Raw genomic sequence first — 24,801 nt, 5'->3', positions numbered from 1 at the left:
AGAGGTAGTGATGTGGATTTCTCAATTTGAAATATTAAAATTTTAATATAAAATAAGCTATAAAATCATATATCTCCATCCAACATCACCAGAGTATCACATTTGGTGTAAATCATTTATAAATTGTTTGATTTAGTTTTCATTTATAGGTACACATTTCTACTGTAGGCTATATGTTTTAAATAGCAGAGCAAAAGTTTACTTTCCATTAAATTATTTGGGATCAAAAAACCATTTAATAGTATGAAGAAATAAGATGATATTTTGCAATAATATTGTTATCTAATTAAAATTTCGAAAATATGAATTACTGAAATAAATGCAATATAGTGGTTATCACAGAATTTTTTTTTTTATTGATTATCCAAGAGTCAAAACTTGAGGAAAAATTAATTAGACTTAAGACAAGCAACAAATGTAATACAGAAATAGTAGAGAGTTGTCTTCCCCTGTCCATGTACTGTGATGTATAACATGATTTATATTTGAGCAAATGTAGTTTGTATGCAAAATGTATGTCACATGTTTTGAGTGTCTATGCTATGAACATATTAAACAAATATGATTTTACAAGTACAAGGTGTATGCTAATCAAACAGGTGCACATGATTCTTAATTAGATTATACAATTGAAATGTTTCAAAGTCAATAGGCAGATATGAAAAAAAATTGTAAGGGTTCCGCGGAACCCAGTGTCTCGCCTACTTTAGCTGTAACTCCCAGGCTCAACAAAAATGAGGATAACAATCAAATAAAATATTCCTCTTGATACTATCTTTTGATTGTAAGAAGCTTCTGTCCAAGTTTGGTAAAAATTTCAGGATAGTTTATGAATCCAATAAATGTTTTAAAAACTTTAACTGCAGACTGTATGTAAAGTTAACTGGTAGTTAAAAGTCCATTTAAAAGTAAAATACAGATACACCGGTACCAAATATTAACAATATTTCCTTTCTAGATACTAGCTTTTGATCATAAACAAGCTTCTGTCCAAGTTTGGAACAAATTTAAAATAGTATAAGAAAGTTGTTATTTTTTTTTTTAATTTAACCACAGAGTGAATGTGTTGTTTCCTGGCAGAAAACCTTAGTCCATTTAAAAGTATAATACGAAAAAAAATGGATTTATTATTTTACAAAATTTACTTCTGGATACTATCTTATGATCATAAACAAGCTTCTGTCCAAGTTTGGTAGAAATCCAGTATAGTTTAAGAAAGATATTCAAATTTTAAAAACTTTAACCACAGAGTGAATGTAATGTTTCCCCGCAGAAAAACTAAGTCCATTTATAAATAAAATACAGAAAAAATAGAATTTTATTTATACAAAATTTACTTCTGGATACTATCTTATGATCACAAACAAGCTTCTGTCCAAGTTTGGTAGAAATCCATGATAGCTTAAGAAAGTTATTAAATTTTCAAAAACTTTAACCACAGAGTGAATATTTGTGGACGCCGCGCCGCCCCCACCGACGACGACTGAATGTAGGATCGCTTAGTCTCGCTTTTTCGACTAAAGTCTAAGGCTCGACAAAAAAAGTCAATATGCAGATATGACTGACTGACCCTGTGAGGGCATTTTAGCCAGTCAAGGTCATTAAAAAACCGTAAGTAAGTTAGAAGTGACTAGAATTTAAAAGAGAAAAAAATTAGAAATTTTACATAAAACAAAAACCTCTTTCATTTCAATAATGATAAAAATAAACAGGAAATCTTTGTACTCAAAAATAAAATTGTGTTGCAGACATAAATAGAGCAAGTCAGAAAAACAAAATATTCCCTGTTATGTTGATGAAATTTCAAGTTTCCAGTGTTTCATTTGTTTTCTCTCCTATTGAAATTCAAAATGATTAAAAATTGTAAGAAGAGAAGTAAAAATCTTATGATTTCATAAGATGATTAAAACCTCATTTAAAAATACCAAGCTGTTACACCAGAGACACTTTTCATATTCAGAAGACTCTTACACAAGTAAGATAGAGAAACCCCATCACAATAGCAACCACATAAAACGATGGGTAATGTACACAAAGGACATTGAATGTTCACAACACACTGAATCAGCACCTTTAAATGTACCCAGGTATATTGAACATTAATTTCTCAAGTACATGTATGGATCCTTGAAATATCGTCAACAGTTGTACCTAATGATAACCTTAATCATATCTGCTTCAAGGCACATTACATCACATATATTTAACATCAATTTCAGTTGTAAGGAAACACACTACACTTATAACAAGGCACATTAATCTATCATTTCTAATATTGAGCCACAATTTCTTTAAGAATTAGTTCTTTTTTAATTTTCCCTGTATATAAGAGACAAATAATTTGAATAAAACATAATTTTTACATAAAGTAGGATTTTCTGTTTAAATATATTTAAAAAATATTGTTAAACAGCTTTTGCAAATAAAAATGAAAAAAAACAACATCTTTTTCAAAAATTCTGAAACTTATAAACAGCTCTCCCTAATTTGTAGAATCATAAATGCAAATTTAAGTTACTGAAATTGTTTTAATAAAAAAGCCCAAAATCAATTGTAGGAAAATAAATTTTGAAGTAGTGACATATTTAACAACAGGGCGGCACAATTTAACAGTTTATATATATAATGCCTTCTTTAAAATAAATCCAAGTCTCTTTAAAACCAAAATATCATTAAATTTGATTGCCTTTTATTCAAATAACCTTGAAAAGGCAAAGTTTAGCTGATTGTACATTGCAAATTACCAACCGGAAACTGAATACATTTTGTATTAACAAATATAAAATAACATGAGTTTCCTTGTCTAAGTTTCTTGTTTTTTTTTTTGTTTGCCACTCAAACTTTGATTAACCATGAGTTTTTAAATGTGTTAAAAATAACCCAGCATAGCAACCCATTGAAAAAAAAATATCTTCTTTTTCAACATTCAAAACTTTTCATTCCTATCATGCTCCTGCTACCCTCAGAAAACATTATATAAGTACAAGTTAAATTTCGAATCATAAGTCCATTTTCCGATTTAGAAGGGATTAAAAAGGGTGCACAGAAATTTAGTACACATATAAATCTAGCACTGCCTTTTGTCTTCTGAAGGTCAAAGATGGCTTCCAAACAATCACCCTTAACCTGAACTCATGGATATGTACCTGAAAATAGCAACAAATCTCTCCAAACATAATGAAATATCCATTGCTATATATTAAATAATTTAATTTCATGTTAGAGACATGCAAGTAGATAAAGTTAGATTTATTATTCATTTTCATAAATTGGGTTGATTTTTAAATAAAATGTGTAAATTAGATGATATTATTAATCTTCATCTTAATTTGTGAATCTGGATGATTTCTGAATTATTGCAGTTTAGTATATTAGAATACAAATTTTCAATATTAAAATGTTTATTTTGTACTGATGCATGGAAATTGCATATGTCTTTTCAGAGAAAAAAAATCAGAAAACCCATTAGCTTAGCATTTATTACTTGCTGGCATATTTTTTCTGTTAATTTTTTTTGTATAATTCTTTTTTGTGACAATTAAGAAATTCTGTTTTTGATTTCTTCATACTTGAGCTTGGACCTTGTAATTTCAAAATAAATAACCTAAGACAGAACTGAAGGATAGATGGTTGAAAAACTAAGATACCCCTGCTAGTGTGGTCAAAATAATTGCAATACATAAAATAAAGATTATATATTCTTTATGTCATAACCAGATGTAATTGATCTTTGATTTATACCAAAATATCTCTTGAACCATACTGGTATACGCATGTAAATGCCAAAATAATATGTGTAAATCATTGTATTCACACAAGAATAATGCCCTTAATATGCTACCATGAGCCTGTTTGCTTCACCTAGAATTTTCATCTCCTGCTCAGTATGTAACTTTATAATGTGATTCATTTTTATGGCAATTAAATTTTAAGATTTCTAGTTCCAAACCCGTTTCAAAGGTTTAATATATTTTTTTCCTGTCTGAACTCTAATCTTCATTAAGGAACAAATTCATTCAAGGTAAATTTTTTGGAATTGGGAAATAACCAATAATAAATGTCCTTGCAAATGTGTCTAACAGTAATATATATATTTATAATTTCCACTTTCCACTTTCACTTCTACTAAAAATTGAATTATAACAAGAAAACACGAATATCATTAACCAGACAATATTGTTGAAAATAAAAATGAACCCTAATTTTTCTTATAATAAAAATGCACACAAATTTAATATCATACATTGTCACCCCCTTTTCCCATAAGAGAAGACAGACATCCAGTTAGATAAACATAAGTAATGTTATTGATCATAATTCATTATATACTAATATACCAAATATCAAAATTACCATTGCTTGATTATCATTGGTTCTGACTGGAACCTGGTTTCAAAAATGTTTGAAGCCATTTTCTGACGACTATCCTTGTGAGGAATACCAAGTGATGACAATAACTTTAGGACCAATCAATGATCCAGGTCAGTTGCAAATATCACAGATATATAGGAATCTTGTAATGAAAATCAAATCTGGCAAAACTGCCAACTGGCAATAAATATATACATAAATTATCTCTGTTATAACACATAACTGAAAATACATAAAGATAAATAGGAAATCTTACAATTCTATGAAAAATATGAATTTATACAAATAATGGAATTTGAAACATGATATAAAACAACTACTTATCTACCATTCTGCTTTTAAAACATAGACTCATACAAAGCTGAGTACATAAACAATATAAAAAGTTCCTGAGTCAATAAAATAATATGGAACTGTGTACAATGCTATAAGGTGTAGTTAAATGAATTCTTCAATTTGATTCCTTCTTTAAAAATTAGCATGTTTCATGTAAAAAAAACACATTTCTATCTTCATTCATTTATCAGATAGGCACCATTTCATTTATTTTATACTCCTACAAAAAACAACTCTTTCTTTAAGAACTTCTTTTAAAGAGCTTATCTAAGAGACTTTACCTTGCAGTATATCCATTAATTGAACCTTCTATGTTATGAAATATACCCCTAGATTTAAAAAAAAAAATCAAGTTTCCGTGTGAATTAACTCTTTCAAATCGAGCAACTGTTAGACATTTTGTACCTTATTTTAAAAGAAAAGTTGTGGTTAAAAAAAATCATTTGCGGAGTAATCAATATATTCTGACCCTTAATTGCCAATTACTTTTGGTTTTAAATTAGATCAATGAATCTATTACCAAGTGCACAACCAAGACAAAGGTTCTACTTTACCTAGGTAACTGAATTACTGTTGCGATCTTAAAAGAAAGTTCCAAAATGTCTGAGATATATGACTTTTGTTCAATGTCTGTATTTATGTAAATGTTGCCATTTATAATATTCAAGGTCAAACAGTGATTTTCTTGTATGAGTTATACAGAAGCTCAAAGACATATCACCATCTGTCCAGCAGATGATTAACATCACAGGAGTTTTGAGTTGATATTTTACATTTGAAATATCTGTACTGTGGATTCAAAAGTATTTGTCAGGTACAATACTTATTTTACGGGATTATGTGGGTAGAAATGACACTCAACTGTTTTATTAAAACAAAGGCAAATATCTCATAGACATTAATGCAGATTTTGTTTAAAACATAAACATGTATTATTCATTTTAATACAATTTTCCTTTATCTGTGAAATTTGGCGACAAATAAAGCCATAATTGATAATATAGAAAGTTCAGTACTGAAGGGCAGTAAAATTAAAGATATTGACACAACAAGCTTGAATTATCCTTAAATTTTTTTTTAAATTAACATTTTAAACAAGAGTGCACACGCTGAAATGTCTCGCCTTCTATACTAATCATTGATATTATAATGTTGATAGTCCTAAGTATAAAGCTAAGCTTTAAGTACATTGTCAGTTAAATACATTGTCTGAAAATCAAAAAGTGCTGCAAGCGAAATACAATGAACCTGAAATTGTCTTTGGATAAAACTATGATGCACCATTTCATATTTATAAATTTTCTCTATTTGTTTATGTTTATATATGCAGTCCAGCTGCATAGACCTCCAGTGTTCAAAAGTTCAGGCTGACAACAGAATCAGATCTGTCAACTCGGCTTGACTTTATATTAGAAACACCACTTCCTGTGACTGCCCTCATTCATTCTGTAAATATTGAAGGCATAACTGTCTCTATCAGTAATAATAACACAAGCCAATATCATAATGGCCACGGTAGATCATTGAAGTCTATAGGTCCACCCAGGCCAGCATCAGCTTCTAACAAACTCATGATTATAGACATGGCTGCTTCATCATTGCCATCGTTCCCAGAGATATTAAGATCCTCAAACACTTGTTGTTCAGCAATTACATTCTCTAAAAGATTGGTTTCTTGTGCACTAGGTACGACTGTAGATGATGCTGTAAATATAAACATAATTATTTACCGTAAATTCAAACTTTTTTGCATGCATTTATCATTATACTTTTTTAACAACTAATGACAATAACAAATTATTTTTCACAGTTCAGTAAAATCTGCACTCAACTTACGTGTCAACATACCACACAATCCATTGTACAAGTTTTTAGTTTTTGAAAAATCAATCCGGTCATTCCAAAAATTACAAAATTTACAGTAATAGAAAAGTTTTAACACACTAGGTGTACTTTATTTTCTTCTACTTTTGCAAAATGAAGTGATTTTTTTTCACTCATACAAAATGTTCTTTTCTCATCTGAAGTGTCTGGTTTATATATCTTTTTATTTGATGGTAAATAATATCTTAATTCATCTAATATGTTTGCAATATACCTCAAAATATGACTATTTCCTTTAAAATCAGTCTCTTTTTTTTTGATTTTTTGACTTATTCATTAACCATGGCAATGGTGTTGCTAGAAGATAATTTTTTTATTTTTTTTTTTAAGAATTGTCCTTGGTGAGTAATCAGAACACAAAACTAATGTCACATAAAATCAGAAAGAAAAGAGTAGTCTGCTCAAGGTAATTAAAATAAAAGGTCCAATTACTTGTTTCAATGAACTTTTACTAAACTTTGTTCTCAAACCAGAAGAAGCAATTTCATGACTTTCATCTGACTAGAACAAAAAAATAAAATATTGTACTTATGATGTTTTTTTTCAATTTTCTGGACTTCTAATGTAGATAGCCCTCTGAAAATCTACAACCAGATGCTCCACAGGGCGTAGCTTTATACGACCGCAGAGGTTGAACCCTGAACGGTTGGGGCAAGTATGGACACAACATTCAAGCTGGATTCAGCTCTAAATTTGGATTGTGATTAAATAGTTGACACAGCATAGGTTTCTGACACAGAATGAATGTGTTCTAATGAACTTAAAATTTTTGTTTTCTCTTAGAGCAATTCACTATGCTGTTGAATATTAATCCTCTCAAAAAAATGTTTGAAGAAATTTTCTTTTTTATTTATGAAATTTTAAATGAGAAAAATTGAACCCAATTTTTTTAATCACATCCCCCTTTCCCTTATTCCAAAACTAATCTCAATTAAAATTTCTAATGGAGTTTGCAACAATAACTACTCATTTAAATACATCATAAAATATTAAGATGTAAAAAAACTGCTTGTTATCACTGAATGGTAAAGATTATTTTAATTTATCAGTTGGAAGTAAAAAGTGAATATACATTGTATATTGTATATAACAAAGATTTAAGTTGATTCTGGACAAAGAAAGATAACTCCAATTAAAAAAAAATCTTGCTATTGCACAATATTTTGCAATTAGATATTTCTTGCTTACTATTCTGGACAAAGAAAGATAACTCTAATTAAAAAAAAATTTGCTATTTCACAATATTGTGCAATTAGATATTTCTTGCCATTGCGCAATACTGTGCAATTGAAAAGACTTGCTATTGCACAATACTTAATATAATAATTTTAGATCCTGATTTGGACCAACTTGAAAACTGGGCCCATAATAAAAAATCTAAGTACATTTTTGGATTCAGCATATCAAAGAACCCCAAGATTTCAATTTTTGTTAAAATCAGACTAAGTTTAATTTTGGACCCTTTGGACTTTAGTGTAGACCAATTTGAAAACAGGACCAAAAATGAAGAATCTACATACACAGTTAGATTTGGTATATCAAAGAACCCCATTTATTCAATTTTTGATGAAATCAAACAAAGTTTAATTTTGGACCCCGATTTGGACCAACTTGAAAACTGGGCCAATAATCAAGAATCTAAGTACATTTTTAGATTCAGCATATCAAAGAACCTAACTGATTCATTTTTTGTCAAAATCAAACTAAGTTTAATTTTGGACCCTTTGGACCTTAATGTAGACCAATTTGAAAACGGGACCAAAAGTTAAGAATCTACATACACAGTCATGACAGTTAGATTCGGCATATCAAAGAACCCCAATTATTCAATTTTGATGAAATCAAACAAAGTTTAATTTTGGACCCTTTGGGCCCCTTATTCTGTTGGGACCAAAACTCCCAAAATCAATACCAACCTTCCTTTTATGGTCATAAACCTTGTGTTTAAATTTCATAGATTTCTATTTACTTATACTAACGTTATGGTGCGAAAACCAAGAAAAATGCTTATTTGGGTCCCTTTTTGGCCCCTAATTCCTAAACTGTTGGGACTTTAACTCCCAAAATCAATACCAACCTTCCTTTTGTAGTCATTAACATTGTGTTTAAATTTCATTGATTTCTATTTACTTATACTAAAGTTATTGTGCGAAAACCAAGAATAATGCTTATTTGGGCCCTTTTTTGGCCCCTAATTCCTAAACTGTTGAAACCAAAACTCCCAAAATCAATCCCAACCGTTCTTTTGTGGTCATAAACCTTGTGTCAAAATTTCATAGATTTCTATTAACTTAAACTAAAGTTATAGTGCGAAAACCAAGAAAATGCTTATTTGGGCCCTTTTTGGCCCCTAATTCCTAAAATGTTGGGACCAAAACTCCCAAAATCAATACCAACCTTCCTTTTGTGGTCATAAACCTTGTGTTAAAATTTCATAGATTTCCATTCACTTTTACAAAAGTTAGAGTGCGAAAACTAAAAGTATTCGGACGACGACGACGACGACGACGACGACTACGACGCCAACGTGATAGCAATATACGACGAAAAATTTTTCAAATTTTGCGGTCGTATAAAAACAGTTCATAATTTTCTGAGATTTTCCTTATGTGACAGTAGATTATTTTCCCTTAGTTAGTTAGACATATTTCATTGTTCAAAAGGACAAATGGATTTTTCCCTATCAGGATTTGTATATACTTGGCAATTCCAAAGGTACCTAGTGTGCTTATAGTATGTATTATATACCATAAAAGCAGACATTTTCGTGGAGGATTTACTTTGGTTTATTTCATGCAAAGAATAATCTACAAAATTTAACAACCCACAGAAATAAAACCTACATATAATATCACTTCCATTTAATAGAAACCACGAAATTAAACCCCCATGATATCTTATATAGAGACAAAACCAAGAAACTTTAACCCCACGAAAGTTTATGTTTCTACAGTAGTACATACCTGTGTCAGGATGATGTGTGAGACCATTTCTAGGAACTCTTGGACTAGTTCTCCCATTAGCTAAGAAAAGGAAAAATTTTCAATCTAGTAACCCATTTTAAAGTAGCTAATCCTATAGTCTATGTCTGTAAATTATTGATGCATTGAAATATTGTTGTATTTTCAGCTTACTTTGGATGGATAATCTTGGAAACAGCAATTAACAATGTAACAAAGGAAAAGAGAACCATAACTACAATATTTTCTAGGACAATAAAGTGTTTCATTGAAGTTGCTCTAAAAACAATTCAATTATATAGTAAATATTTTTCATTATACTCCTTGAATAACTTGTCAATTTTGTAGGTATTATTTTTAGGAGATGAATCAATAACACAATGACACAGTGATATTTTGTCATGAAGTGATCAAAATAAATTTTCATTTTTTATTCTATAAAAGAATAAATACTGGTATCAACCTCTGCTGTCATAATAAGCCCTATAAGTAGAAACATTATTGACTGGCTATGTTTCAACTCCTAAGTATGAACTATCAAATTGAATTGTTTAGTGTATGTTCACTTGTGTATACGGGTAATATGTCTTTGAATTGAGTTAAGCTATTTCAATTGATATTTTGTAGTGTGTCTTTCTATTTTGTGATGTTACACTATATTGTTTTGGATAAAGGTGACAGTTTGGTACCAGTTAAACATTTAAAAAATTGTTTGAACCTATCCTAAGTCATGAATCTGATTTTCAGTAATGTTTGTTTGTTGATGTTGTTCATAAGTATTTCTCGTATTTTGTTTTTTATATACGTTAGACAGTTTGGTTTTCCAGTTTGAATGGTTTTACAATTGTAAATTTTGGGGCCTTTTATAGCTTGCTGTTCGGTGTGAGCCAAGGTTCTGTGTTGAAGACCGTACCTTGGATTATTTTTATAAATTTTGGTGGATGGAGTGTTCCCTAATTGGCTCATTATCAAAAGAATAAGACACTTGTCCTTTTAAAAGATATCGTAAGAAATACTCACTTGGTGAAGCATGGGAACTTCTGGCTTTAGGCTGAAAAAATATATTTCATTTAGAAAATAGAGTATAAAAAGATTTGATATGACAATGGGTACATAGCATTACGATTATGAATTTCTGTGCATTCATTATTGAATTAAATTCATCTGTTTGGATATTTCACGTAAAATATATTGGTATAAATTATTTGAGAACTTAAGAACTTTGTTTTAAAATGTTCCAAATACCAATGGTCATTCTTTACTGTGTTTTAGACATTGTCCCAATAGTTCTTACACATTTTATGATATGTAAGCTTCATTATTAACATATTAACACATACCATTTCTGGGACTGAGGATTGTGTGGCATTATTGGTACTATCTGCTAAAGGTGAATTTGGAATTCTGAAAATTAAAAGAAATATTAATGTCAATAGCAAACAGAAAAGAACAAATTTTGTGTACACGTGAGATATGTTAATAATCAGTATTTATTAAATCTGGAAACTTATAAATTACAGCAATTAGGTTATTCATACAATTAATAGTGTCATTGCTATAGAAATCAGGGGCCATAACTCTCAAAATTGAAAATTATCAAAACCAATCTTGACTTTATTATTTTTTTAAAGATACCAACCTATTAAAATTTGGGAAGGATGGAATCAATTGTTCTCAAATTATAAAACAAATTGACATACAGTGCTATTTTCCAATTAACCAAAGGACCATTACTTCTAAATGGCAAAATTGAAAATCATTGTTCAAATTTGGTCCTAAGTAACCACAAGTGAAAGATTTGAAAACAATGGTTAAATATAAATTCTCAAGTTATTGACAAATTAAAGTGCCATTTTCCAATTAATTAAGGACTATAGCTCTAGAAAGGCAAAATAAAATTGTCAAAATTAAAACTTGCCATCAGAAATATCATATTGATACAAGATACTGAACAAGATACTTTTTCCAGAGGTTTTGTGAGTAAACAATGCTATATACCTTTGCATATCAATGATTTCTTCTGCAATCTGTCGACCTATTCTAGCAGGAGCTAATCTAACACTTGCAGGCAAGCTACTCTTCTTTTTCTCTTTCCTCTCAAAGCTTTCCAGACAAGCTGTCAAATAAATATCATTGTTGCTCAATTATATTACAAAAAATAACAAGAATGTGTCCCCAGAACAAAAATGCCCCACTCGCACTATCATTTTCTTTGTTCAGTGGGCCATGAAATTGGGTTAAAAACTCTAATTTGGCATTAAAATTAAAAAGATCATATCATAAGGAACATGTGCACTTAGTTTGAAGCCAATTGGACTTCAATTTCATCAAAAACTAACTTGACCAAAAATTTTCTCCTGAAGCGGGACAGACAGACAGACAGACGGACGTACAGACAAACGGACGACCAGTACGACAAGCGAACGAACAGACTGACTAATGAATGGAGGCACAGACCAGAAAACATAATGCCCCTCTGCTATCGTAATAGGGGCATAAAAATAAAAAGTGTTTTGTTTGAGCTTCACTGATGCACAATTAATGTACAACTTCTTCAACATATTTAACATAATTAACAAAACTATAACAAAACTATAAAATTTCTATAGATGGCAATGGTAAATCTGGCTTTTCTTCATCTTTCCTATTTTAATCTTATCCTTCTTTATGTCTTCTAATTCTTTTCTGAATGCTATAAAGGGATTTCCAACAAAGGAGGAAGAGCTAATACAGAAAATTACCATTCCCTATTAAATGTTTAGTTTTTTCTTAGACAAGCATTGTAATAGAAACTTTTTATGTACTTATTGGACAAACCTCAATGAAAGCCTTATAATTTTATAAAAGATAGCTTGTGTTTGTATGTTTTATGCTTGGTCTAACATTATATAAATAACACATAGCTGAGAGGGTTATAGAGCAGATTGGTACCCCAAGAAAACATTGTCAATCGTGGCGAAGCCAAGGTTGACAATGCTTTTCGAGGGGTACCAATCTGCTCTATCACCCTCTCAGCTATGTGTTATTTAATTTATTATACTGAATGTCCTATCATTGTTTTTTTACAGATTAATTTCATTTTAAAAGTATTTTCTATGACATCACGTGCATAATTATAATCCTGGTACCTTTGATAAGCATATTAAACAACATTACTGGTATTAGAAAAATCAACAAAAGTGAGACAAGGTGTTTTTTTTTTTATATTTTGACAAGCTAATAATAAAATCTGAGCTAAAACGTAGAACTCAAGCATTGTATTGAATTACTTGATGTAAATTCAATTCATTGCATTGTCCTTCAAATTGTGGATTTTTGATTGGTCTAGACGAGAGGGTAACATTAAAAAAAATTGTCACCATCTCAGCCATGTGATAGAGTATATTAGACGTATGTTTCATTATAACACGTTATTCTGATAGGCTAACTGCACATCACATGCTACTCCTTCAGCAATTGCATTACACAATAAAACTTATCATTCATGATAACACGAGGTCCCACAATTAAGTGCACAGGTGAATTAAATTAAAAATTGATAAAATTCGTGTTTTCATGATTCGAGCTAAACAATGTTATTATAAGTATTGAATGCTTCTTTTTGTAACTTCATAGCTTCCGCGCTTCATACAAAATGAACTTCAGTCAACGCTTTTACACCCCAATGAAGTTACAAAGAGAAGCATTTAATTCTTAAGTATAATAATTCTAATTAATAACTGTATTATCTCCCCTTAATACTCTATACTTACAGTCACTTTCATCCCATGCATCATTGAACGTTTCCAAGGTAACACCACCTGCATCTGCTGCCTGTCCTGAACTGCTAACTTCTTGCTGACTGTAAAATAATTAAAGTTTTAAAAGAACTACTAAATATGTGTTAACCCTACAGCAGAGTTAGCATTAGACAGCAAATATTAGTGTTTAGAACCTCCTGCAACCAGGATTGCTCTTATGCAGTAGATAAGAATCTCCTGTCATAGAATAAAAGAAAATTGTAAGAAATAGAATCTAAACCAAATACAACAATTGGTGAGTCGCAATTATCAATTTACTAGTAGTAGTTGAAAAAAAAATGATTTTAAGTTTTATATATTTGTAATGATTTATATTCACGTTATTTTCCTACTTGTGAAAGTTTCCAATATAAATCCCCTGGAAATATATGTTGGTTTCCAGTAATTCCTTCCTTATCACTTTACAAAATATCTAAAATAACAATTAAAACTTACAAAAATCTCAACATTTATATTAATAACTATATCCTACCGATTAAAATTACCAAAAATAAGATAAAATAATATCATACTTACGGGATAATTGTGTTTGTACTAACAATGTACTCCACATCTTTAGTCCATGGATTAACAAAACTAAACATATCAGACCGTAGATGTAGAAAAGAACCATTCTTAGCTTTAAATCTATATACATTCGTTGTTGTTTTCTCTTTGGTTTTCAAAACTAAAATAAAGAAAATAACCATCTTACACTTATTTAAAGAAATTATTGTTATCATGTCTTACCTTAACTAAACATGGTTAAAATTCCCTATAACTCTAACCTATTTTTCTAACCTAAGAATCATACATTAAATCTTGACAATTTTTTTAGTGATATGTTCCTAAAAGAAGAACAGTTATAATTGTTTTGTATACTTTAACATACTCAAGTACACACACAGATATATCTCATCTTCAAAATCCTTGTACATTTTTGATTTGTTTGTAAGCTGCATGTAGTGTGCTATTTATACAAAATCTAGGAGATCTAACTAATACTAATAAAGTATTTCAGTGGCGGATCCAAATATTTTCAAAAGGGGGGTTTCAACCATATTTCTCCTTTCACATGCATTGATCTTGTTATCAACTTTAGCCCAATAACTTAACAACTATTTTATATAAAATATGTATAATTGTTACCTTGTCTATGAACCTCTGCCATGTCAGCCATGTCGTCTTGGTGATAATATTCATACACAGATGTACCTAGTAATTCCTGTTGTAAATAACCTATCAATTCTGTTGCTCTATAAAACAATAGGATAAACAGTTATGCTTACATAACATTATATAGGAACTATTTTTTCTACATATGCGTAGGTGATGAAATTATCGGAAAATCTTTAAACTTTATCTGAAGAAAAACGCTATCCTTTTCTTTTAGCAGCCCTAAAATCTACCTAGTTTTACTGCATTCTTTATGTAATTTTGCTCATTCACAGCTTTGGTGAGCATTAATATTCTTCACTGACATGGTCATGGTGATTGTTTAGGTTTGAGATATACAACAAAAGGACAACTTGATTACTATACACAGGATGACCATATACACTAAAATAGATGTGGGTGGTCATTTTTATTGACTCTGATTGTCATTTTTATTTTATGTATTGTATTGATAAAGGAAAGTACATTCACAGTGAGTAACTCAAAAGGATGCACTGAACAAAAAAACGAAAAATATTTTACAATTATCTTGAGTTTGTAAATATATGTTTAATTAGCAGATTCCCCTTTATACCACTCCTCCCCCCCCCCCCCCCCCAAAAAAAAAACGGTTCTTCCTGACCTATCAACAAAACATTCAACATGCTGCAAAATAAAACTGTCCTATGATAAATTGCTTCGCTGAGTGCAGCCTGATACTACCACAGAGGTTGAACCCTGAACAGCTGGACCAAATTTGGACACAATATTTAAGCTTAATACTGTCTGAATTTGGATTGTGATCAAATTTTTAACATATCATAGGTTTCTGATACAACATAAATGTCATGATCTCACAAATGTATTGCACAATACTGTGCAATTAAAGATTCTTCTTGGAATTTTGAAAAAAAATTTAACCCCTTAAAAAAATTGGAACCCTCCCACACTTTTTGAATCCCCCTTTGAGCAATTACCCCTACACTTAATCCCAGCATTTTTGAACCTTGTTGTACAATTTCAGAGAGATCGATACTCTTTAAAAGATGTAATTGTCTGGAAACTAGAAAAATGCTTGTTGTTGGCCCCTTTTTTGGCCCTTAATTCTAAAAATGATGGAACCATAACCCTCAAAATGAATCCAAACCTTCTACCTGTGGTATTAAACATTGTTGTATAATTTCAGAGCAATTGAAATACATATACACAAGTAATTATCCTGAAAGTAGAAAAATAATTGTTTTTGGCCCCTTTTGGCCCCTAATTCCTAAACGGTTAAAACCATCAACCCCCCTACCTTCCCTTCCTAGTATTGAACACTTTGAAATTTTCATAGCGATCCATTCACTTAAATTAAAGTTATTGTCCGGAAACCAAATGTGTCTTCGGATGACAACAATGCAAACATCATACCATTATACGATCCCCAAATTTTGTTTTCGGTCGTATAAAAATACAACAACTTTCTCACCTTTTGACATATCTAAGTATGCAAGGTCATCATCTCTTAGAATATGGAAGAAAAATAATTAAATTATACTGCAATTGACCACAAAAACTACTACTTAGAAATTCCTACAATAATTACTTTTATACAGTATAAGATACTAACCCTTGGTCTATATAAGTAAATTTGCCGTCTAAGCCATGCCGCGATACATATTTTACTGGTCGGACATGTATACTTTCATAGTCTTTCACAATTTGTTGTTGTCTAGAGGCTGTTTTAACCCTACCCACTGCAACAAGACAACTTAGACTACAGTCGTCTGTTTCGTCCTGTTCATTCAGGTCCATTTTAGATGTGGGCCAAGATTTTAAATAACCTGTACAATGTATCACAGTGAAAGATTTCCTATCTGAAACTAGAAAGAAAACATTTAAATGTTAAAAAATGCTGGTAGAAATATACACTAGATGCTTAGATCGTGCTGTTAAATGTAATATCATTAACATAGTTGTATAGGGTATGGTTTGTCTTTATGAATCTTGATTTATACCTGAAATCACCAAATGAAATAACAGAAGAGCCTGATAGCTCTAGAGGAAACAACAGCCGTTGTTGTTTGTCTTAGATTTGGTATTTTTGTTCTAAAGTATTATTCATATTAAAATATTAAAAGATATAGAGTGTTTTGTATTTCCAGAAGTCAACTGCTGAAAGAGGTATATTTTAAAAGCTCTTAGGCCAGGATTTTTTAATTTGTTGGTTTACAGATCCGCTGATTTATTAAAAATAAAATTGACTTTTCATGCTTATTTTTTCCCGCCGTCCCTAACAAATGCATAATCCCTGAAAAGTAATTAAAATGTTCTTTTTTTATGAAATGAAATGCATTATTCACTAACAAAATTGATAACACTTTCTGTTGTGAAAAAATAAAACTTCCAGTTTACGTTTCTAAAAATAGACAATTGATCAATTAAAACTAACCTTGAAATGTTGTTTGCGCAAATAATTTTGAGGAACAAAACCTGTATTTAAAACCAAATACACAATAAGTTCGTTTTCCTTATTTGTCATCATAAGATGCATCATCTAATAGAAATAGACTTGTCAAAATGTGGACAGGTGGAAGACATCAAGTTTAAGTACTGAATATTAACAAACAATTTGGAATTTCCTTGTTTCATAGGTATTAAAAAAAAATCGTCCATTTGGATAAAAAACAGGAATGCATGACAACAGATTAACCCGATACTCTAGTTTTTCCAGTTGACGAGTCTATTACGTTTTTGACACTTGTGTTGAAAATATTTGTGTACAACGTTTTTACATTTTTTTTCTTTATCAGTTTTCATGCTTGAAGATCATAATTCACCAAGTTTTCTGGAATTGATTAAGAGCTACTCGAAACTGTTATTCTTGTTTGTGAAATGACGATTTAATTTCGTCTTTGTCAGTGCACACCCCTTTTTGACAGGAAATTATTAGACAATGTTATGTGATGTTTTTGACAGCTGAGTAATAATATTTCATCAAACTAAAATTTAAGAAATGATGACAAAATAGTGTAACAAACATATTGTTAGAAAGGTGAAATATATATTTATTTTGAATATTTTTCTGTCTTTTTTCTTTTCTTTCCTAACCGACCGACCCGACTTTTTCATGGGGAAAATCTGTAAACCAACAAATTAAAAAAACCCTGGCCTCAGCACCCTGCAATATCACTTTGAGATTCACCTCTAAAATAAATTTATGATCTCTCAAACTGCTGTAAAGAGCTTACTTAAAAGCCTCTGAGCATCCATCTAGTATGTTTTAAACTTTTTCTTTTCTTTAAAAAAAAAATTACTAAAATTAATACATGTATAACCATGCTGGCCGTAAACTAGTCCAAATAATTATGACGTCTTGAAAGGCTGTTTTATTTTTTTCTTTGACGCCTTACATTGACGTTGATACATTGACCAGCTCTTTCGTAGAAGATGTGGAGATTTATAGTTGTCTACAAAGAAAGTTGTCACTTCATAAAACAAATGAGTAAACAACTTAGATAACAATTTCATGTGAAACGCACCCAAAAGTAATAATATACAAACCTGATTTTTTCTTTCTCGTCACCATATCAGGTTCATCTTTTTCTAATTTCAATTGTGAACACATATCAAGTTTATTGCCAGTTTTCATGCGACAGAAAAATGATCGTCTAGCACCAGAACACAAATGAGTGGGTCGTTGTAATAATTCTGTTTTCACAGGCATCATTGCTGAAAAAAGAAGAATATAATCTTATAAAGTGATTACTACATCTAAGTTAAATCATTGGTAGTTGGAAATAAACTTTAAAGTGGTTTCATTTGCCTAGCAGTTCATGTTTAACCACTAACATACTCTCAATATGCTCAATACACATAAATGATAAAACTTTGTCTCTCATATGTTTGAAGGGAGAATTTTGAAAGCTCTTTTTTTCAGTTTTTGGCATTTACATAGTTTGTTTTTAGTATAATCTAAGAAAGATAGTACACAATACAAAATTGTGTACACCATTCTTAACATTATTTGTAATTTTTCAGCTAAGACCATGCTATTCAATGATACAATTCCTTGCAACTGTACAGATCAATTTTCTCTTTAGACATACATATACAAATTGTGAGGTTATACAATCATTAATCAGGTCCTGCTATTATAAGACAGTTCAATCTAACTAACTTAATGTAATCTCAAACTGACAATTGTGATTGCTCAATGGTGTTATCAGGTCAATCACAAGTGACTTAACATATCATACTGCATTGGAGTTTTTGCAATTTTATTAAAATACATGGGATTTTAGAACAGATTATACATTCAAAATGTCTTTCTCCCTAAGACAAGATATACATGAGATATCACAATGTGACTTATATCCATTCTTTTATACTAAATAAATGAATTTTTTGACTTACTCCGTGAATCAATAAAGCGTTCCCGTGGCGACATATCAGATGACGACAACTGTTCCTTTACTTTATTCATATCTCTTGGGTGTAGATAATCAAATAAACTCTGTCCAATTAAATCATTCTGAAATAAATTAAAACAAAAAAAGTTAATTATCAATGCATTGGATGCTTCTTGCAAATGTAGCTAATGTTTGTATTATTATGTCTTTAACAAAGAAAACAAAATTAATGAGAGATCCTGATTTTATTATTTTCATTTTTTTTGTCCTTTTCAATCATGTCCACACAAATTAACTTGTACTGCAATACTATTCTTGTATTCATTGTGTCCTTCGGAATAAGTTCTTTTGTCTTTGTTGTTGTTGTTGTATATATTATATATTTATGTTTATGTATTTAACGTATTGTATTACATGTTTCCTCTGTACCTATATGTATTTGATGATTAGAATAAAGATATATATGTTTATGTGTTTTGGATAATTATTACTTAAAACATTGAAGTAATTAAACTATGATTATCCTGGAAATGTTAAAGGGGCACTATCTACGAGATATATAAAAAATCTAAAGAAAGATTTTTTTTTGTGCAATCAATAATGAAAGTGAAATAGTGAAATAATAATTCGCTTTTAGCAGCTAAAATGGTTCAATTTTGTCAAATTAAGCGAAGAAACATTGATAATCACTTATTCACTTGCAAGTGAATAACTCGACTTCATTAAATCCGTATTCAGGTGAACTTCAATTTAACCCCTAGCTAGAGATTGACAACGCATGCATTGTATGTGTACTGGTTATTTAAAGAAAAAGAATAATTTAATTTAAACATATTTATTTATAGTGGATTGGGAAACAAGTTTTGCAACTTATATTAATCCCTTTCCACTTTGCGGGTGTGAAAGCTGCCTTGTAGTGGCATTAGCCTGCTCTTTTTCGATGTCAACAATGAAAGTGAAACTACGGTAAATCATTTGATTACTGATTCTATCCACATAAAATCATTCTTATACGGCCTAAAAACAATGAGAATTATATATTTTTAATCTATAAAATAAAATCAAACAGACCTATAAAAATCCAATTGCACGTGTTGGTTTAATCTACTCATATCTTTATTTATGTTTACATCCCTTACATGGTCATTTGAGGTCAATTCGATAGATAATTAGATGGCGTCTTGACTAAAATACACACGAAACGAACCTACATATTATCTACCCCATGCTCTGTAAACTGTTTATTTTAGACTTTGGTAGTTTAGATAAATGTTTTACATTGTTATCAATCAAATATGAGAATTTGAGTTAAATCGGTGACCATGGATTTGACAGCTAGCTAGAGCCCCTTTAACTGTAGTTTGGTAATGTTATTGTCATTGACTTTGACAGTCAATCCTGGAATTGACAGCTTATGTCATCCAATCAAATTAACTAAGGTGTCTATTTAATATGTGAAGTTCTAAATCATCCCATGACAAAATACTTTATTTAGAAACCTGTTGTTCAGTAGTTGTCAGGGTTCATAAGTGTTTTTATTTTCTTGTGTTTTATAAAGATTAGACTGATGGTTTTCCGTTTGTTTTACACTAGTCATTTCTATGGCCAAGTGTGAGCCAAGGCTCTGTGTTGAAGACCATACTTTGACCAATAACGGTTTTCATTTTACTAATTGTGACTTGGATGAAGAGATGTCTCATTGGCACTCATACCACATCTTTTTACATCAATTTCAAATAAATTCAACTAATTTGACATCCACACACAAAAAACACCTAAATAATAAAATACAAAGGCAACAACTGACAACCATCCTGAGAGGTCCATGAATATTTGGCAAGGTTAAATTAGTTTTTGAGGACTTGGACATCCCCTTTTTATCTTTTGACTATCACATGATCATGATCCAAGAAATATGTACAGAATTCTAATACAGTAAAAATGTAAGAGTCTTGTTTCAAATTATAAATTGTTGAATCGATGTTCATCCCCTAAATACTAAAGTCAGTGACAGATTATCAATAGTATTATTATAACCTTCATCAACAGGTAATTAAATGCCAAAGAGAAAGATCACTGGGACAAATTTGCTTAACTTGTCCTATATAACATTTAAGTCAAAAGCTCCACTTTTTCTTAAATTCCTGCAGGTGAAATAAATTTACGATTATTTAAAAGAAGACTTTTTAAGTTTGTGATATTAAATTAAAAGTTCTCATAAAAGAGTCAGAAGATGGTTTTTCACAGTGAAAGCATTTTTTTGAAAAAAATCATATTTCTACATAAAAATTTAGGTTACAATCTTTTATATTTCCTCCATTGATTTTATTTTTTTGCATACTTGATTCGCATAAGGATTTTTCAATAAAATGCTAAAAATATGCTTTAAAGTTTTAATGCTTTGCGAAAAACATATATTTCATCAAATAAATTAAAGTCGGATATTCCTACGATATTCCTTTTCATATTGGATACAAATTTTATTAAGTCTACTGCAGACACTTTGTAGTCAAAGCGTTTCAACTGAGGTACTACACAGGCGTCAAAAGGCGTCATTATGGAGTAAAGGGGGTGGCGTCAAAAGGCGTCACTATGGAGGAAAGGGTTAAGATTATAGTGCTAATGAAACATTAACAACCATTATTCAAGTACCAAGTTAAAACAAAATTACGGAAATCTTAAAATCTAGAAATTCATATAACAAAAAGCAGGATGTGTATAAATACAGAAAACACAATCACATCAGAAACATTTCATTGTCTTTGGTAGATAGCTTACTTACTACATGTACTGACATCTTCTCATTTATATCAACACTTTTAAAAATTATTACTTCATCAAAACAGAATTTGTATATAATTTTGCTATTTACAACCCCAACTGAGACTCTTCAATGTGTAGGTGGCATTTCAATTTTCCCATTCTACTCATGTTTAAAAATTACTATTAAAGGAAAAATTTAATCATTTTCTCAAAAGATTTCAGAAACTACTATTATTGCAATTTTTCCCCGATTAACATAATCCTAAGTGACATATTATATAACAAGACTTGAATGCAACATATAATAGTTAAATGTAGAAAAAGAACATAAAATACAAGAAGATTTAAAGAACAAAAACATTGTTCAGTAATGTATCCTGTAAATTCCTCTGTACAACTCGAAATAATCTTTGCTTTTTTAACATAATAATTCTCATTCAAACATTCATTCTAGAAAGCAAGTTTACACAAGAGAAATATGGAATAAACCTACATTTAATCCACAAGTTTAGCATCTTTTTCAAATAAAACTGAGATTTATATGGATTTTCCATTTTAAGAAGTATGTCAAAATGCATCCTTGAAAATTCAAACTTGAACTCAATAGAGAAGTTTCTTAATCTGTATCTACTAGACTGGCCATCCAAACCTAAACTTTAAGTTACGTCAAACTCAATCTATAACCTTTAAGTTATAGTTCCATAGTGACAATAAACTTTCACTGTCTGTAATTATTTATTCATACTATATTCCAATACTCTATACATCCGTTAAATTGTTTTATCTTCATTCTTTTATTTCCTATGTTGATGGCTACCCTTGACTTTAACCTTGAGAAATAACTATGTGTATAGCTAATATCAAAGCTATACTGGGTACAAACAAATGATTACAATTAAACAAAGCATGCATGTCCACCACCCTTGAATTTCTCAGATAGATTTACAAAGTTTAAAACAACCATTATCCAACCAATGGAATGAACTTATTTCTATTTTTATGCACAAATAAAGAAATTACACACAAATTACAATCCATCAGAAATGACAACATTCAAGTTATTTCTTTCAAAAAATCACTGCATATAATGTTTATTCTGTAGGTACTAAATAAATCACTATTCCTTAATGACAGTACTGCTGATTATCAATTATAAGAATTTAATTTGACGAATAATTTGTGCAATATCGCATCATATTTTTTGGGACAGAAGTGACAATGTCCCTAAACATGATTCTCAGTCAAACCAAAGTGTTTGACAGAGGTGCAACAAACTTAAGAAAGAGTCTATTGACAACCAGCTGTGTATTCCAGTTTGTTACCATATGTGTACTTTATGCTATAATGTTTGTTCTTACCCTTGAGTAATTTAAAAATTCCCCCACTGACTCTGACACATATAAAATTCTTGCTCTATCACAGCTGACAACAAATAAAAATCCTTCTGCAACCTGAAAATACAGAGAAACAAATAATTTTATATACAGGTACTAATATTTCTACTTTTTAAAATTATTCATTATCATTTGCATCTTATATGTGAAAGCCCTCAGTGATGAAATGAAATGTACACAAATCATAGAACTAAGCAAAACAAAACAAATATGAGCTCTGTGAGAGTTATATGATGCAATATGGCATACTTTTAATCCCCCAACTACGATTTTAGAGGGTATGTGTTCTGGTCTGTGGGTCCGTTCGTCTGTGCGTTTGTTCATTCATTCATCCCCCTGTCTGGCTTCAGGTTAAAGTTTTAGGTCAAAGTAGTTTTTGAAGAAGTTGAAGTCCAATCAACTTGATACTTAGTACACATGTTCCGTATGACATGATCTTTCTTATTTCAATGCCAAATAAAAGTTTTGATCCCAATTTCACAGTCCACTGAACATAGGAAATGATAGTGCGAGTGGGGGTTCCATGTACTATATGGACACATTCTTGTTTACCTTGCTATATCAGACCTATCGGAATCAACTTCTCAACATTTTTGTAAATCAAAATCATATATCAATTCTAATACCTATAAAGTTTATAAAATAAAACAATGTGGAACAAGCCATTTGACAATAAATATAAAATAAAACAATGTTGACAAAGAATATTAGAAATCAATATGAACCTTTGTCAGAAGTTTTTATTCTACATTTCATAAATTATCTGTTAATGTCATTTATTCTGTAGTAACTGAATCTATATGGCTCCCCAGACTCTAATCTCTATAAATCTTTTTTTTTTCGGTTATATTTTCATTTATATAACTTTTTATACAATACATGACCTATTTATTGCCCTGTTATGTGGATTGCAGATTGAAATTTCGTCATGGAAATTAACATGATTAGTTTTTCATTGTAAGAGAGAGAGAGCGAGCAGTTTATATAATGATCACAAAACACCATAAAATGGGCCAAGACAAAATACATCAATTGATTAATACTTGGTTTGGTGAAAGCATTAAAATTTCATAACATTAAGAATGGTTATAATTAAAATATCAATTCATCATGTTTATAGAATCTGGAAAGGATATGTAAGGAGGGGAAAAGATGAAAACTTAACTTCTACAGGGAAAAAGACTGCATAAAAATTTTTCCGAAATTTTGCCTTCAATAGGTCACAATAGACTTTGAGCCAGAAGACTTATCACTTGTTTCTTAATGTTCCAAAAGCATGCCATTCTACTGATACTTTACCTAGCTTGCCAGTGTGCCAAGTTAAGGGTAAACATAGAAAAAGTTAGAAAACACAATTGACACAATACAACAACATGGAATATGAAAGAAAAGCTTAGTGAAGATTGAACCCAGGAATTAAAAGACTAAATAAAGGTCAGAACACTAACATTGACAACAAAAATCATTTCCAGACTCTCATAAGACTGTAGCATTTTCATGAGATCATCACAAATTGCCTTTTACATGTTTTATTACATAAGTAATTAATAACTTATAGACACTGATAACTATTGTACAGTTTCAGACAGTTTGAAAAACCAACCAGTGGATTTGATTGCACTTTAACCCCTTTTGTCCTTTTCTTTGCTGTACCTTCATAACTTAATAGTTCCCCATGGACAGTATTTTGTTGCAGCCAAAAACAGTTATTGAATTTTTAAAGACACATATAAATATTACTCAGTTTCTGAAGTTAATTGTGCAG

The 24,801-nt window shown here is 30.2% G+C and overlaps 1 protein-coding gene across 3 annotated transcripts in view; it reads right to left on the bottom strand.

Moving 5' to 3' along the window:
* Positions 1-1,660: 1,660 nt before the first annotated feature.
* Positions 1,661-24,801, bottom strand: part of LOC143082449 (basic helix-loop-helix ARNT-like protein 1) — a 75,769-nt gene continuing 52,628 nt past the window's right edge. For all 3 annotated transcript variants that reach the window (XM_076258111.1, XM_076258112.1, XM_076258110.1), the window contains 12 exons: positions 23,001-23,093; positions 18,884-19,001; positions 18,032-18,199; positions 16,098-16,350; positions 14,480-14,586; positions 13,868-14,018; positions 13,304-13,392; positions 11,550-11,667; positions 10,892-10,955; positions 10,572-10,602; positions 9,555-9,614; positions 1,661-6,411 (listed from right to left, as the gene is read on the bottom strand). In XM_076258111.1, coding sequence (XP_076114226.1) covers positions 6,209-6,411; positions 9,555-9,614; positions 10,572-10,602; positions 10,892-10,955; positions 11,550-11,667; positions 13,304-13,392; positions 13,868-14,018; positions 14,480-14,586; positions 16,098-16,350; positions 18,032-18,199; positions 18,884-19,001; positions 23,001-23,093 — 1,455 coding nt within the window. In that variant the 3' untranslated portion in view covers positions 1,661-6,208. The remainder of the gene's footprint in view (positions 6,412-9,554; positions 9,615-10,571; positions 10,603-10,891; positions 10,956-11,549; positions 11,668-13,303; positions 13,393-13,867; positions 14,019-14,479; positions 14,587-16,097; positions 16,351-18,031; positions 18,200-18,883; positions 19,002-23,000; positions 23,094-24,801) is intronic.

The sequence above is a fragment of the Mytilus galloprovincialis genome, chromosome 7, assembly GCF_965363235.1.
Source record: "Mytilus galloprovincialis chromosome 7, xbMytGall1.hap1.1, whole genome shotgun sequence".
Classification (NCBI taxonomy): domain Eukaryota; kingdom Metazoa; phylum Mollusca; class Bivalvia; order Mytilida; family Mytilidae; genus Mytilus; species Mytilus galloprovincialis.
This window is presented reverse-complemented; position numbering and strand designations above follow the sequence as displayed.